This window comes from Chenopodium quinoa, unplaced genomic scaffold (assembly GCF_001683475.1).
Source record: "Chenopodium quinoa cultivar QQ74 unplaced genomic scaffold, ASM168347v1, whole genome shotgun sequence".
In the NCBI taxonomy this organism is placed as follows: Eukaryota; Viridiplantae; Streptophyta; class Magnoliopsida; order Caryophyllales; family Amaranthaceae; genus Chenopodium; species Chenopodium quinoa.
In genome coordinates this window covers 1,951,190-1,966,085 of record NW_018743175.1, presented here as the reverse complement: position 1 = coordinate 1,966,085, position 14,896 = coordinate 1,951,190, and the positions used below count along the sequence as shown (strand labels likewise).

The following is a 14,896-nucleotide window of genomic DNA, read 5'->3' as shown; positions in this document are numbered from 1 at the left end:
AAAATTAGTGAAATTTAAAAAGTAATCATAATCAATTTTACTTAATAAATTTCGGATATTCGAAATTTTTGGATCGGATTAGGATATCAATTTCGGATATCCGATCCGAAATCACATTTCGGATCGGATATTCAATCCGTGAACCGGCCTATCAAATATCATGGAAATTAGGAGTCCCAAACCTCCATATATTTTGGAATGAAACTAATTAATTAGCAAGCAAACGTATGCTAGTTGAAAAAATATTCCACCATCCGAAGTGGACTTATCCTAGTTTTAGGTGCGAGTAATGGGAATGTGACTGCAGACGCGGCTATAATTAGACGTCGTTTAATGCTTAAATAAAAAGTAAAACAATTTTGCATGCAAGTTTAGTCAAACTAGCGTTTTAATCCGTATTACGGAGTGTTTTATTATATATTGAAAAAATTTAACAAAAAAGCGGTTTACTATAAAAATACGTGACCTTTCCCCTTCATTATTTTTTGCAATATAAAATACGTAGTATAAAATTATATTATCCTGTATCTGTATTCATAAATCAGCATTTATCAGTTTGTATCAAAAACAGTTGTCCGATTAGTATTATTATTGCTGAAGGTCAGAGAACAAAATATTTTTAACATGGTAGAATCTGTCTTCCGATTGTATTTAATTTGCACGCATTGAGTTATATTGGTTTGTTTTGCTTCCAAAGGCCAGGGAATCTCATCGAGTATCAATCAACCTAGCTATAATATACGTAGTATAATACGTATTGATTTGTAAGTTCCTATTAATTGATCCTCAATGAGATTTCGAACCCTGGCCTTTTCGAAAGGAAAACAAAACAATGTGTGGAAATACAAGGATTGGAAGAGAAATTGATTGAGATTCTAACATCTTGTAATTAGCTTATCAATGCATAAATAATACGGAGTAAAAAATATATTTCAATGTAATTAAGGATTTCAGATCACTATATGTTGTGTTCAACTTGGACATTATAGTCTGAAAAGAGTGGTCATATTTTCTATGTTCCATGCATGCTTTAATTTATTAATATTATTATGTGTAGAAAGTATGACCAAAATATTAAGGAAGTCTTTGATAAAAATTATGGCTTAAAAATGACATAGACTATTGATTTTGAATAGTGGGAGTTGTCAATTGTAAACAATAAATCTAAGACTTCACTAGAGATCGATCCAAAAAGAAATAACATATGTATATTACCTATATACATTGTATCCAAATGAACAAACTAAAAAACTAAAGTCAAATAACAAAATTTAGCTAGATTGAGATTATGCGATATACAGAGTAGAATGTGATGTTGATAGCTTTTACAAATTGAGGAAGTATTTTGGAAAAAAAAAGGTAAATGGATTACATATACTTAATACTAATTATATTGCGGTGATGAATTATATTATCAATAAATAAATATTTTGGAGTCTTAGTTTACTATACTCTTACAAAATGAAGCTTTATAACAACAGACATTAACTGTTTTAATCTTGACAATCATAGTCAAACTAACTAGTAGAGACAATAAATTACCACTCCTAACTTGTACTCCCTCTGTTCCTTTTTGTTTATTACGTTTTGACCATACATTTTTCTATTATAAAGAAGTTTTCAAACCGTAATAAATAAATAAGGAATAGATGTAGATCAAAATTAAGAAACAAATTAAAAAAGTTACAATAAACTGTATGTGGGGTAAATATAAACCTTAGCTTCCACAATTGAGGGTTTAACAAATGTAACGAGCTAACAACGATTAGTTGACATTGCGATTGATTATTTATGCAAAAGTAATATCACACTGTTCTTTTTCGTTACCTTTCTACGCGATTCATCATGCTTCATGTCACATTGTTGCACCACTTTGTCAAATACTCGTAATTGGTAATTGGCTACATGAATTTACTCGCCTATTCCATCATGATCGACTTGAAAATTGTTTCATTATTGGTCTGCCACAAAATATATAGCGTGCTCATTTTCAGTACATTTTAAAAAGTCAATTCAATTTATGTTTTTTTACTTAAAAAAAAACAAAAGAATAATCCTGATTTCATATACTTGGTATGTAGTTTTATGAAGTTTTAATTTACCTACTAAAAATCAAACTATTTATAAGAGAATTTTAGTATACTCTCTCTTGCATTATCATAATTAATCACGGAGTAAATTAAACATTGGTTATAATTCTAATTATTACTAAGTGCAGATGCAGCCATATTAGTTAGCTTAGTTCTAAGCCAATTCTTCATTCCAATAACTCTCGCACAATTAGCTATAGGGCCATACCTGAACGTTAAGTTAATTTCGTCCACTCAAATAAATTTGGTGTGGATAATAGATGATTAGATGGTCCTAAAACTGAATGAAAAGTTAATTGGTTGCTTTTTTTTTGTAATTATGTAACGTCAATCATAAATGAGTTAGTAGTTAACTAGCAGGGATAGATCAAAGAAAGTTAAATGTACAAAAATTCTCTCCCACACTAATTTTCGGGGAGAAAATAATGTTTTTATTAATTTTCATGAAGAGGACGGACTAGGTAAACATTTAGACATAGACACAACTCCATCGTTCTCAATTTTCAAAGTCAAGGACTTTGCCTTGCTTGTATACAATTTCTTCACATTAGACCCTTGTTCACTTAGCAATTTAAACAAGCTTCGTTTCGCATTCGGTCTAAACGGACAATTCGATGCCATGAAACCATCTACCAAGTGCAAGTAAGCTTCCAAATCATGGCAGCATGCCACGTCAGCGTCCGGTCTCAAATAAGGTGACATTCTAGTATCAACTCTAAGTTCCGTACCAACATGAGAGTATGCCAATGGCATTTTATTGCTTAGAAATTCAAGAACACCAGCTACTTGTGCATTGTTCATTAGCTTTTGTTCTAGCTCTTCGCTCAAAAATACACCAGGTACCCTTGTGATCACGTCTTGGTTGTTTACGATCCTTAGCACTTTAACGTTGTTGGCCTTTATACGTTCGGCGAAGGCACGGTTTCCTACACGTGGTCCTCCGAATGAGAAAACCGCCACCGGAGGTACCTCCGGGGCGCATGTGCTAATCTCGTCGGCCACTAGTACGGCTAGGGCTGCTCCAAGACTATGTCCGGTTATTGTAATGCTTAATGTTTCGCCTTTGTATGTTTCCAATAATCGTTTAATTTCTTGTACCACTGACTCGGCTAGACTTGGGGTGTGTTCCCCTTGAGTTCGGAATAAGCTAAGGAACCCACATTCGACCTTGGGTTGATCTTCAGTTGCTTGATCATTGGATTTTTCCATTGGGACGAGTAAGGCTCGGAAATTCTCGGCCCACTCGAGGCACGTGGCGGTTCCTCGAAGGGAGATGACAATGTCCCTCCTTCCCATTCTAGCAATCTCACGTTCATCTTGGCAAACAGCAACATAACCGACGCAGCTAGATCGCTGCGTCATCCAACTAAGATCGGGTGCCACATCGTCCACCCATTTAGGTAGTCCAATGGATGATGTGGCATACAGACTTTTGGTTACGTGATATGACTTATCAGGTAACCCCACCTCCCTCCACGACTTGATCCCCTCCTCTGTAGTGGCGGGGTCAGAGTGGAAGGATTGGTATGCAGCTTGGATAAACTCTCCATATCTGACCATCTCTCGACGAAGATTCTCGTCGAGAGGGTCAAGTAACCCCACCCAATCCCTACTCCCGTGGTACTCCCTCCACCGCGCTCCCAGGTGGTTCCGTGGGGAGTACTCGGGCTGTTGATTCAATAGCATCTGCTGGATCCGGGTCAGGCGACGAGGTGACATTTCAGCTGCCGCCTCGACAGCCCGGCCCGGTATCCCCTCGGGCCAAATCCGGGCCAGATTGAGCTCTTGCAATAGCCCCCTATTGCGGTTGCTCTCTGATTGCTGCTCGCGGTCAATAGACTTCATTGGCCGCGGCGGCAATGGAGCTGCTTCCTTTTGTAGCAGCTTATCAAGGTTAGATAAATGATCTTTTGTCTTTTGATTACCACCCTTTTCTTGAACATGAGCAGCCCGAGCCGAAGCCCATAATCGGCTCGGCCTCGACATGGTAGATTGTTGTGCACACCGAAACCCGGCCCGTTTAAGGTTGTGAGATGGAAGCATGGATCCAAATTGAGCAATTTGCGCCATTTTTTTCTTTAAAGATGGAAAAATTTAAGAAAGAGAGAATATTATAAAATTGGTTGTTAGTTTGGGTTGTTGAACTCTGAAGCGTCATTTGAACAAATCAGAGAGGGTATATATAGACCGCCAACCACTGCTACCATTCCACCAAATACCCTTAGATATTGTTTAAAATTACAGAAAATGCCATGGGTTAGACTTTCTTAGTGCAAAAACAATAAAATATTAATCAAGGGTAAAATAGGAAAATAGTACATGAATAATTTAGACTCTTTCATATTGCTAATTTGAACACTATAGACGTGTAATCGCGTAAAGTGAACCGGAGACGAAAGAAAGAGCATTGAAAGTCTGCTGGATTTAAAAATAATCCGGTTCATAAATTGACCAGAATTATCTGTTTGATTTTATTGAATTGACGGATTTACCCCTGTTGAGTTTATGACTTTGTTATTGACTACTGTTTTTAAGAGTTAGTTATTTATTACATTGATCAACAAGTATTATTGTTATTATTATTATTATTATTATTATTATTATTTATTAGTATTAGTATTATGTTTTTGTCTAGATAACTTCTTATCCATTCCCACTGTATGGGATAATAAGATGAGAGAAGAAAATTGTTGGTTTAAATAACTTCTGCTTTTTGTTTAACGTTCATATGATTTTTAGAAAATTTGCTACAGTTAATGATGTCCTACTTGGAGTGTTTCACGTTGTTCATCATTTTTGTGAAAATGATTTAATTTTATATATTTTGTATTAACACTTTATACCTTATCATCTCTTTTATACGGAACAAATTAATATAGATATTATCGTCAACGGTCCTGGAAAAAATGGGTATGATTTTAGAATGAATGAGTTAATGGATTCGAAATTCAAGAAATTAGGATGATTATTTTTTTGAATAGAAGAAATTAGGATGATTAGATGTGTCATTTCATTAACAATTAAGAAATTTATTGTGAAATTAATGATTGATAAAATGATTCTAGCGTTGTCAATGTTTAGCTAACTGTAAATGAGTTTTTTATTCAAAAAAAAAAAAAAGAAAAAAAAAACTGTAAATGTGTTTCACTTAGCTTTAATTTTAACATTTTAAGTACTTGTTAGAGATATGAGATCAAATCATATCGTAAAATATATGTGTGATATATTTTCCATATTGATATTATCGTGAGGATAATATATTTAGTTTATTTATGTTAAAGATATTGAATCACTTGATTTATTATTCATCAATAAGTAGAATATTTATACAAAACTAAGATCATAAGATAGGAAACAATATTCCTAAAAGATATACTACTATAATCATATATCCTAAAGATATATTCACTAAATAATATCTTTAACATAAATAAACCTAAATATATTATTCTCACGATAATATAAATATGAAAAATATAACACACATGTATTTTCCGATATGATTTTATCTCATATCTCTAACACCCTCCGCAATCGTAACGGCAGTAACACGAACGTTGTGATTGGAAATTCTTCACTTTGTTGAAATCGATCTAGTTGCACTACTTTGTTGATGTCGCCTTCAATTTTTATTTTATTTTTTTTTCTTTTTGAAACATAAGAACGTTCCGCTTTTCGAACCCATCAATCATCAAACAAACAGGAACGTCATTCTTTTCGAACCTGCAAAAATAACAATTTTGATTTTTCCTGAGCAAAACCGAGCTCCAATCAAATATTGGTTTTTCAAAGCAAACCACACTCATTGGTTTTTTTTCCCAGAGCAAAACCGAGCTCCAAACAAATATTGGTTTTTCAGAGCAAACCACACTCATTGGTTTTTCCTGAGCAAAACCGAGCTCCATTCAAATATTGCATTGGTTGTTCAGAGCAAACCACACTCAAATCTCTTATAAAACCAAACTCATATCAAAAGGAGCAAAATCATGCTTGAATCAAATAACAAACCCTGTCTCACGATACAAGGAGAACCAACAAATAAACCCTGTCTCAAAGCACAAGGAGAACCGATATATCTTGTCTCACGACACAAGAGAGCCGTTTTTTAAAAAAAAAAAAAAAAAAAAAACTCAAAGGTTACCCTTTGTTTTCACCTTGTCAACAACACAAACTCACAAAAAATCACTCCATTCTCAAAAAGTACGTGACAAAAGGGGGGTGTTAAACAACGCTCCCATTTTACAAGGCACCGCTCGCATTTTAATACAACTTTCATATTTACCCCTCGTAAATAAATACTCACGACACTCACAACACTCATTTCTCATTTCTAAAATCACAAATTCACAACTCTCTCGTAACTTTACTCTCATTTCATCTCTCTAAAATTTAAAAAAAAAACAAAATTAAGTAAAATCATAAAATAAAAATAAAAAAAAATAAAAAAAAAATAATAAGAAACAGCCACAACATTGATCACAACAACAATAAAAATACTAATACTAATTACTCAATTAATCATAAAACTAATAATAATAATAATAATGCAATGATTACAATAATAAATTTGATTAATTAATCAATTCATCTTTCAAAAAAAAAATTAATCAATTCAAAAAAAAAAAATTACATCCTCCCAAAAAATTAGGATCCACCTAGGTAGATCCTAATTTTTTAGGCTGGTGTTTTATTTCAAATTTTTTTTTTTAAAAAAGTACAACGACTTATAGAATCCTCCAATGAAGCCTCTGGTGTCCGAACGTTGTCGGCAACCATCGTCCTAAACCCGTCGCTAATGCTGAATAATTTTTTTAAAAAGAAACTCGGATTTTTGGTGGTGGATCAAATGTGGTGGGGTCGGATGTGGTGGTGTCGGGGATTTTGTTTACCACGTGGTAGTAAGTGGAGGGGTCGGGAATGATATTATAACATTATATACTACAACTTACACAAAGGGCGATATCGTCCTTCCATGTCAAAAAGGGAACAATGCACTGTAAAATGGGAGCATTGTTTAGCAGTTCACATTGGCTACGCATGTTGATGTAATTACATCAAGTCATCACCAACTAATGCTTAAAGTGCATTCACGTACTTTCGGAAATAAAAAAAAAAAATTATATTTTTGTCTAAAGTTTTATCCCACCGGTGGGTTTAATTACCCATCGGCAGGGGGAAAATGTTCGTGAACGGTACGAAAATTTAACTTGCTCTTGATACCATAACAAATTAGGAGGAAAGAGAATTGAATGGTTTGATTTATTATTCATCAATAAGTAGAGTATTTATACAAAAGTAAAATCATAAGATAGGAAACAATATTCCTAAAAGATATACTATTATAATCATATATCCTAAAAATATATTAACTAAATATAATATTTTTAACATAAATAAACCTAAATATATTATTCTCATGATAATATATATCAATATGAAAAATATATCACACGCACATTTTCTGATATGATTTGATCTCATATCTCTATCAGTACTTAACTAATAAGCATCCATATTCAATCTCTACGTAAAATACTTTATTTCTTTTTTGTTTAATTTAGAGGCAAAACTCATAAAAGTCTTACTCTAAATTCTTGAGAACTAGTTTGTTGAAATAATTAGTTAAAACTTTGAATTTTGAATGAGTTTATGTCTACAACTAAGTATCAATTCAAGTCAAATACATTCGATAAGTATTAAGAGTAGTTTTAAGCTAGCTGCATGTCTGACATTTGTTAGACATTAATTTGTTGAATGGCCAAAGAACAAGTTTATTGAAATATGATCCAAAAGAAACATATATAAATTGATAACTTTGATTAAAAATATCATATCGTCATTGATCATGTCAATGAGACAATATAAAAAAAAAAAAAAAAAAAAAAAAAAAATGCATTTTTAGCTTTGTTTTCTGTTTGAATTATTCTTTACTTATAATCTTATAAAATTTGCCAGTAAAAAAGGGAGTAAGAAATTTCGTTCAACAAAAAGCCCTACAAAATTTAGTTACCTTGAACCAATGATCAAATAATATTTGTATTAAAAAATTATATTAAATCAACAAAATTTGGTCAAACAAAATATTTGTCCAAATTTATTTTTCTTCTATTTTTGAAGAGTTGCTAATTGAGGAATAATTTTCCACCTACCTTAAAAAGTAAGCACCAAAGGCCTTGCGCAGTAAAGTTCATTGGATTTCCTTAATTTAAAGGAAAAAATAAAATCGTATCTTTGAAATTAATAGTATAAGATTTTTTTGAAGTAAAATTATGACGGAAGAAGTCAATATTTGATGGTGAATAAGTCTTGTGTACAACGGGTGTACATTAATTTTATTGTAAAACGATCAATTTGAGCGTAACTTTAACTATTTTTATGGCAACTTTAACTACTTAAAGGGTAACTTTTAATTTATCGTTGGTTTGAATTTTATTTTAATGTGTAATTTCTTATAGAAGCGCGGTTTCATACTATAAATACTAATATGATTAATCTAATACATTATAAGTTTTTTTGTAAGATAAAATTTATTAATAGAAAAATAATAACTTTTGCAGTATAAAAGGTAACTTTAAGTACTTTTAACATAACTTAACCCGTTTTATTAACGTATACCCGCCTTTTTGGAGAATTTATATATTTGATGTGCATGAAGGGGGACTATTCAAATTACAGCATTAGCAACTGATTATGATATTAATGACAATTACGAGCATTTGGTTTATTACCAAACTAAAATAATTACAATGAAAAATAAAACTCCATAGAATCTCATATGATGTACTATGAACCAAGATAATTTTTGAAATATAATTGTACATGTAATTTTATATTGGTAGAACGGAACGAGAAAGTATTATTATTTTCTTTTTTATTCCTATATAATAATATCTTTATATGTTTTATAAAAATAACTTATAATGGTTCAAAGATCATTAATTTAGGAACCACCACAAATTAAATCAAAGCTTAGTCTAGTATTAAAGGTTTATTTATCTCATAATTTTAAGGTTATGCAATCTAACCCCACAAACGGATACCTAAAGGATGGAGATTCCTTAATTTTTTTTTCCAAACTAAAAGAGACTTACAAAAAGTGTCAATTTAATTTAACGAGTGTTGAATATTTAAATATATACGATCTATATATAAAAAACACGTAAAATAGTATGACTTGAAATAAATGAAGTAGTCATTTTTGGAGAGCATTCGGAGCGCCACGTAAAAAATATACTTATTTCGACCAATAAGAAGAAAGATTTGTATTTTATTTTTGAATTAAAAAATTATGTCGCCACCTAGATAAAAGTAACGAATTAGATTTGATATATCTAAAATTTTAAGCCACGTAGATTATAATTCACGAATTAAATTATTTTAATGAAAAAAAATAAAGTATATATATGGGAAAGGATAAATTTATTAATTCAATACTACGAGTATAAGAAATCCAAAAAAAATATACTAAAAATATTTAAATGATAAACGCTTATAATAAAGTTTGATACCTATCATTATAAGATAAATTTTGATAGTATTTATGATAAGAAATACAAGTTGTTCGTTAATTATAATTAACTTAAAATTTGTGACACCAACCATTATAAATTGACACATCATACGATACAACAAAATTTCGTATCAATAAAAAACCCCATCAAGCGAATTTTGTGTTAGTAATTTTGTATTAATTTTTGGTCATAAATGAACGGGTAATTTTTAGCTTAATATTTAAAATCTTATGTTTAAATTAGTATTTCTAATTATTACTTACATTGTATTAATTTGGGATACTCAACGATTATATGTTTATGTTTTTTTTACATGCAGATCTAACATATCATACGACACAAATAAAATTTCGTATCAATACAAAACCCCATCAAGCGAATTTTGTATTAGTAATTTTGTGTTAGTTTTAGGTCATCAATGTACGGGTAATATAATTTTTAAAAATCTTATGTTTAAATTTATATTTGTAATTATTAGGTACATTGTACTTATTTAGGATACTTAACGATTATTTGTTTATGTAATGGCATACGATTAGATGTTGTATACTTAATATATGGATGACTTTGGTTATTATTGGAGATGATGAAAAAATTCCAATGCATAGATTTTTTTTTTTTATATCGCAACAATTTTTCATTTATTGGTAAATATATTGAATTATTTTATATGAATGTAAAAATTTAATTTATATCAATTTCAGTTTGGCTAACATTTCACGGTTCAATTTATCCATTGATGTAGTAGGTTGGTTGTGGACAAGGTCGGTGATTCTATCGAAATAAAAGATATGGTAAAACAATGAATAATGATTTAGGATTTAAATTATTAAAATTTATCATTTCACATTAAAGATTTTATATAATGGATAAAATATCATATTTACAATTTGTTTATATTTAATAAATTCATTATAAATTATAGTAAAAAAAAAAATAATATAAACTTTTGTAATTTTGTCTGAAATTATTAAATACAATAAATCAAATAATTAAAAATCTTAAATGAAAAAACCGTACATCGTACGGGCTTCCATCTAGTGATTATAATAATTAATAATAAAACTACAGTAGCTAGCTAGATAAATTTGGGCGTATTATATAATAAGCATATTATACATACACCTACTGCCAAATTTTTTATATGAAAATCTGCTATCAGAAAGTTTTGTAATGTATTTTTCCTAACTCATAATTTGTTGGTACGGTTTGTTTATAACCCTATCATAAAAGGAGCTTCAAACAAAATAACGTTCACAACATTTTATAATAAATTTATACCCTTTTTACACCTATATACATGCTCTCAATCATCAAAACATCATTGTCGTTGTTCAGAACTTACCTATTACTGTATTATATATGTACTCCCTCTATCTCTAAATATGAGTATTATGCTACTCATGTATGTTTCTTTTGAACTAACTTCTATATTTCACAACATACACATTTACTCTATAATTATAAAGCCCTTTCTCTTCACTTTAAATATATATTAGTAAAAATAAACTTAGATTAATTGATGATTTCATTTACACTACTATAATTTTAAGGCCCTGTCTCTTCACTTAAAATAAACAAGCTTAGATCCCTTCCCAAATTTAGCTGAAGACATTTTATGCATTTTTTTGTTTTTTAATTAACTTACACCTCTTTTAAAACAATATAACACTAATAAAAAATCTTCCTCCCTAGCTTCCACTACTTCTACCAATTTTAAAATTTATCATGAATTAGCACGACTACGTTCTAGTATTCAGGAATTTTAAAGCATTATGTCACAATCCAAGATTGAATAGATCATCCATATGCATTTATAAAACATTAATTCTGCAAAATTAAAACCATAATAATGAATTAGTAACACCCACAATGTGTTTGATAAAAAAAAAAAAAAAAAAAAAAAAAACCACAATATGTTATTCGAATTATATAATAGAAATATAGTTTGATAACTTTGAGTAATGCACAATATGTTATCAAGTAATGCACAATATGTTATCAAGTAAACCACAATATGTTATCAATATGCACATACACATTTACTCTATAATTATAAAACCACAATATGTTATCAAGTAAATCCAATTCCATTGACCTTATAACACATATTATTATTCAAATAGTAACACCCACAGTGTGTTATTCAAATTATATAATAGAAATATAGTTTGTTAGCTTTGAGTAATGCAATTAATTTTATGATAAGAAACCCAATTTCATTGATTCCAAAAAATAAAAAATAAATTTGCCAAGGATTACAATAAAATAAAAAATAAAAAAAATAAAAAAACGATTACCTTTGTAAAGATAATGGCACTTCCAAAAAAAACAATCTATCATGAATTTTGTGGTCCTTGTTGAGCTCCAATGTATTAGAAGTGATGATGTCAACTGAGATCAAACAATAAATTATACTCGCACCTACAAATTCAACCAATATCATTGCACATATAAGCAATTTCATGATCAGAATAATCAAATTAACCTCAAAAAATAGATGACTACTTAAACGAAGAGATGATTGCTTAAACAAACATATAATTACTTGACCAAAGACATACATAACAAATGACACTAAAAATCAGGTTCATTCTTAATTTCTTATTATTATTTTGCAAGATCGTTGTTATTATTTTTTAGAATTTAACGTGGTGGAAACTGGGTCTGGAGATGATAAGCATTATTTTTTTTTTTTTTTTTTTTTGGGGATAAAATTTAATGGTGGCAATATAGGATAAGCAAAAAAGTTAACTGCCAATTAGGTGATAAACGTGCTTAATTTGAGGGTTGGGGAGGTAATTGTTTTTTATTTTTTTTTATTTTATTATTATTTTTATTTTAAATGTAAAGTTAACCCATTTAAACGTGGTTTAATTTATGAGCAGTAATCATGTAGTTATGATATGACAGTTTTTTTTTTTTTTTTTTAATTTTTAATAATGGTTTATGTTTATGGGTAGTTGTGATAGGATAGGTTTTTTTTAAAAAAAAAAAAATTTAAATAACACTTAATTTTTATTTGTGGGTAAAAATGTAATTTTTAAAATATAGAAGGGTATTTTAGGAAAAGCAAAATTTATCAACCAAGAAGTGATTTCTCTTTATATAGTAGTACTATAGATATTAGTAAAATAAACTTAAGATGTGTTCTATTCACCTGATTTTATTTATCTGATCTTACCTGAACTTATCTGAAATTAGTTGAACTTATTAGATGTTATTAAAATTTATTTTAATTGTAATTTGAACTTGGGCAACCCTTATCAAAATTTATTTTTTCCTGAACTGAACTTATCTGAACATATTAGACTTGAAATAAGTGAAAATAAGGTGAACAAAACAGAGCCTAAATACTTGATGACTTCACATGATGACAAATTATATTGGCAAACTAGATGTAAGCCGGTGCGATGCAAGATTTTTTTATACATAAATCTCTAAGAAAAGATAATTCTTAGTTAAATCATAAAATATTTTAATTAAAATACTATTGTCTATCATATTAGAAAAGATAATATTTATTATTTTTATGTAATAATGTGCCTTTATCGGTTGATTATCTAAAGAATAATTTTATTAGTTAAAAATAATATATTTTAATAAAATTATTGATGACTATTAGAAAAGATAATTTTTATTAATTTATGTAATTGAAGCCGCCTATGCAATGCACGGGATTTAGTTATTTTTTGATTTTTATAAGTTATAAAACTTGTGTGTTTCTATCCGATTTGTTACATTAGTTTATTAGTGATACAACTTAATGCGATGTATGAATAATCAAGAGTAGTGTATTTTTCTGTTTTGGGTGATACTACAATTGATTTTAATGTAAAACAGTACCTCGGTTTTTTTAGTGCCACATGTTGAGATATTGGGGATATGAGTGTGAACTATATATGAGGGTACTAATTCTCCTTTCATTCAAAAAATATTTTACCTAAAAAAAAAAAAAAAAAAAAGTAATTTATGATTAAAGCTAACTATATACAAATATTAACACTTATATAAACAAATTTATTAAAAACCATGTAATTAACATTTAAATTTTATCTGCATGAGAAAGAGTTACGGGATAAACATAATACATGTTCAATTTTTTTTATACAAAAATTATTAAATTGAAAATTGTGAAACAAATTAAAAACGTTAAAAAAATTAACGATAAAATTTACACAAATTTATCCATAACTATACAATAATCATTTACCCATTTTTGTGCAAAACCTATGATCATAGCTAGGGATGTCAGTGGGGCGGGTCAAATAGGAGACCCACCTCATCCCCGCCCCATTGGGGAGGGGATGGGTGTTGGTTTGGCGAGTGATGGGGCGAGGATGGGGATAAAAACCATATCCGCCATGAGTGATGGGGCGGGGGTGGATTTAAGGTTGTACCCACCCCGCCCCACTTTGTACCCGTCCCATCCCCACTCGCCCCACTTTGTACCCATCCTATCCCCACATCCATATATTTAAAAAAAACAAAATTATATACTTTTATACTATTTTATATTAAAAAATAAATAAATTATGTTCCTCTCAAAAAAGGAAAAAAAATGTAAAATAAAATAGTAAATATAATACTTTGCAATATACTTATATTATAAACAAAAAATGTGTAATATTAACAATATTTTAATTTTTTTTAATTTTTTTGGCAATCTTTATTTATTATGAAAGATTGTGTATTTAGGAGGCGGGTCTTAGTTGGGGATTGAGGGGGTGGATATCCAAGTGGGGGTGGGGCGATGATGGTTTGGAGTTGTATCCGTCGGGGCGGGGATGGGGATGAATTTTAGACCCGCCGCGGGGATGAGGATAGGTATGAAAATTTTAGATGGGGATGGGAAGGCCAACATCCGCCCCGCCCCGCCCCGCCCCGCCCTATTGACATCCCTAATCATGGCGTTCCTAGACATCCTAGTCTTATTCTCTAAGCTGTCAAACAATTCCACTGTCTTATCAACCTTTAATGAATACATGGAAATCAAGGCGGAATTTGATACACACATTAGAGCCAAATCCTAATTGGTCCGACATTTTATAGATGACCATACCCTTCTCTATATACAAAGTATTCTCATCAATTTTGGTTATTGACTAGCTTCAATTCTTATATTTAGTTTCTTTGGCTATAAAAGTTGTTGGCACTTGGGATAATAATCTCGTAAAATTGTATGTTTTTTATGTGGGTATGTGAGGTTATCATTAGATGGTTATATAGGATTTGAAAAAATGATAAATATTAAGTCGTTATAAATTTTTATCATTAAATATGATTAAATTTGTT

The 14,896-nt window shown here is 29.9% G+C and overlaps 1 protein-coding gene across 1 annotated transcript; it reads right to left on the bottom strand.

Annotated features, from left to right (window-relative positions):
* Positions 1 to 2,474: 2,474 nt before the first annotated feature.
* On the bottom strand, positions 2,475 to 4,239 carry LOC110732391 (phospholipase A1-Ibeta2, chloroplastic-like). Its single transcript, XM_021912326.1, has one exon. The coding sequence runs from the start codon at positions 4,158 to 4,160 to the stop codon at positions 2,532 to 2,534; it is 1,629 nt and encodes a 542-aa protein (XP_021768018.1). The 5' UTR covers positions 4,161 to 4,239; the 3' UTR covers positions 2,475 to 2,531.
* Between the last annotated feature and the right edge of the window lie 10,657 nt (positions 4,240 to 14,896).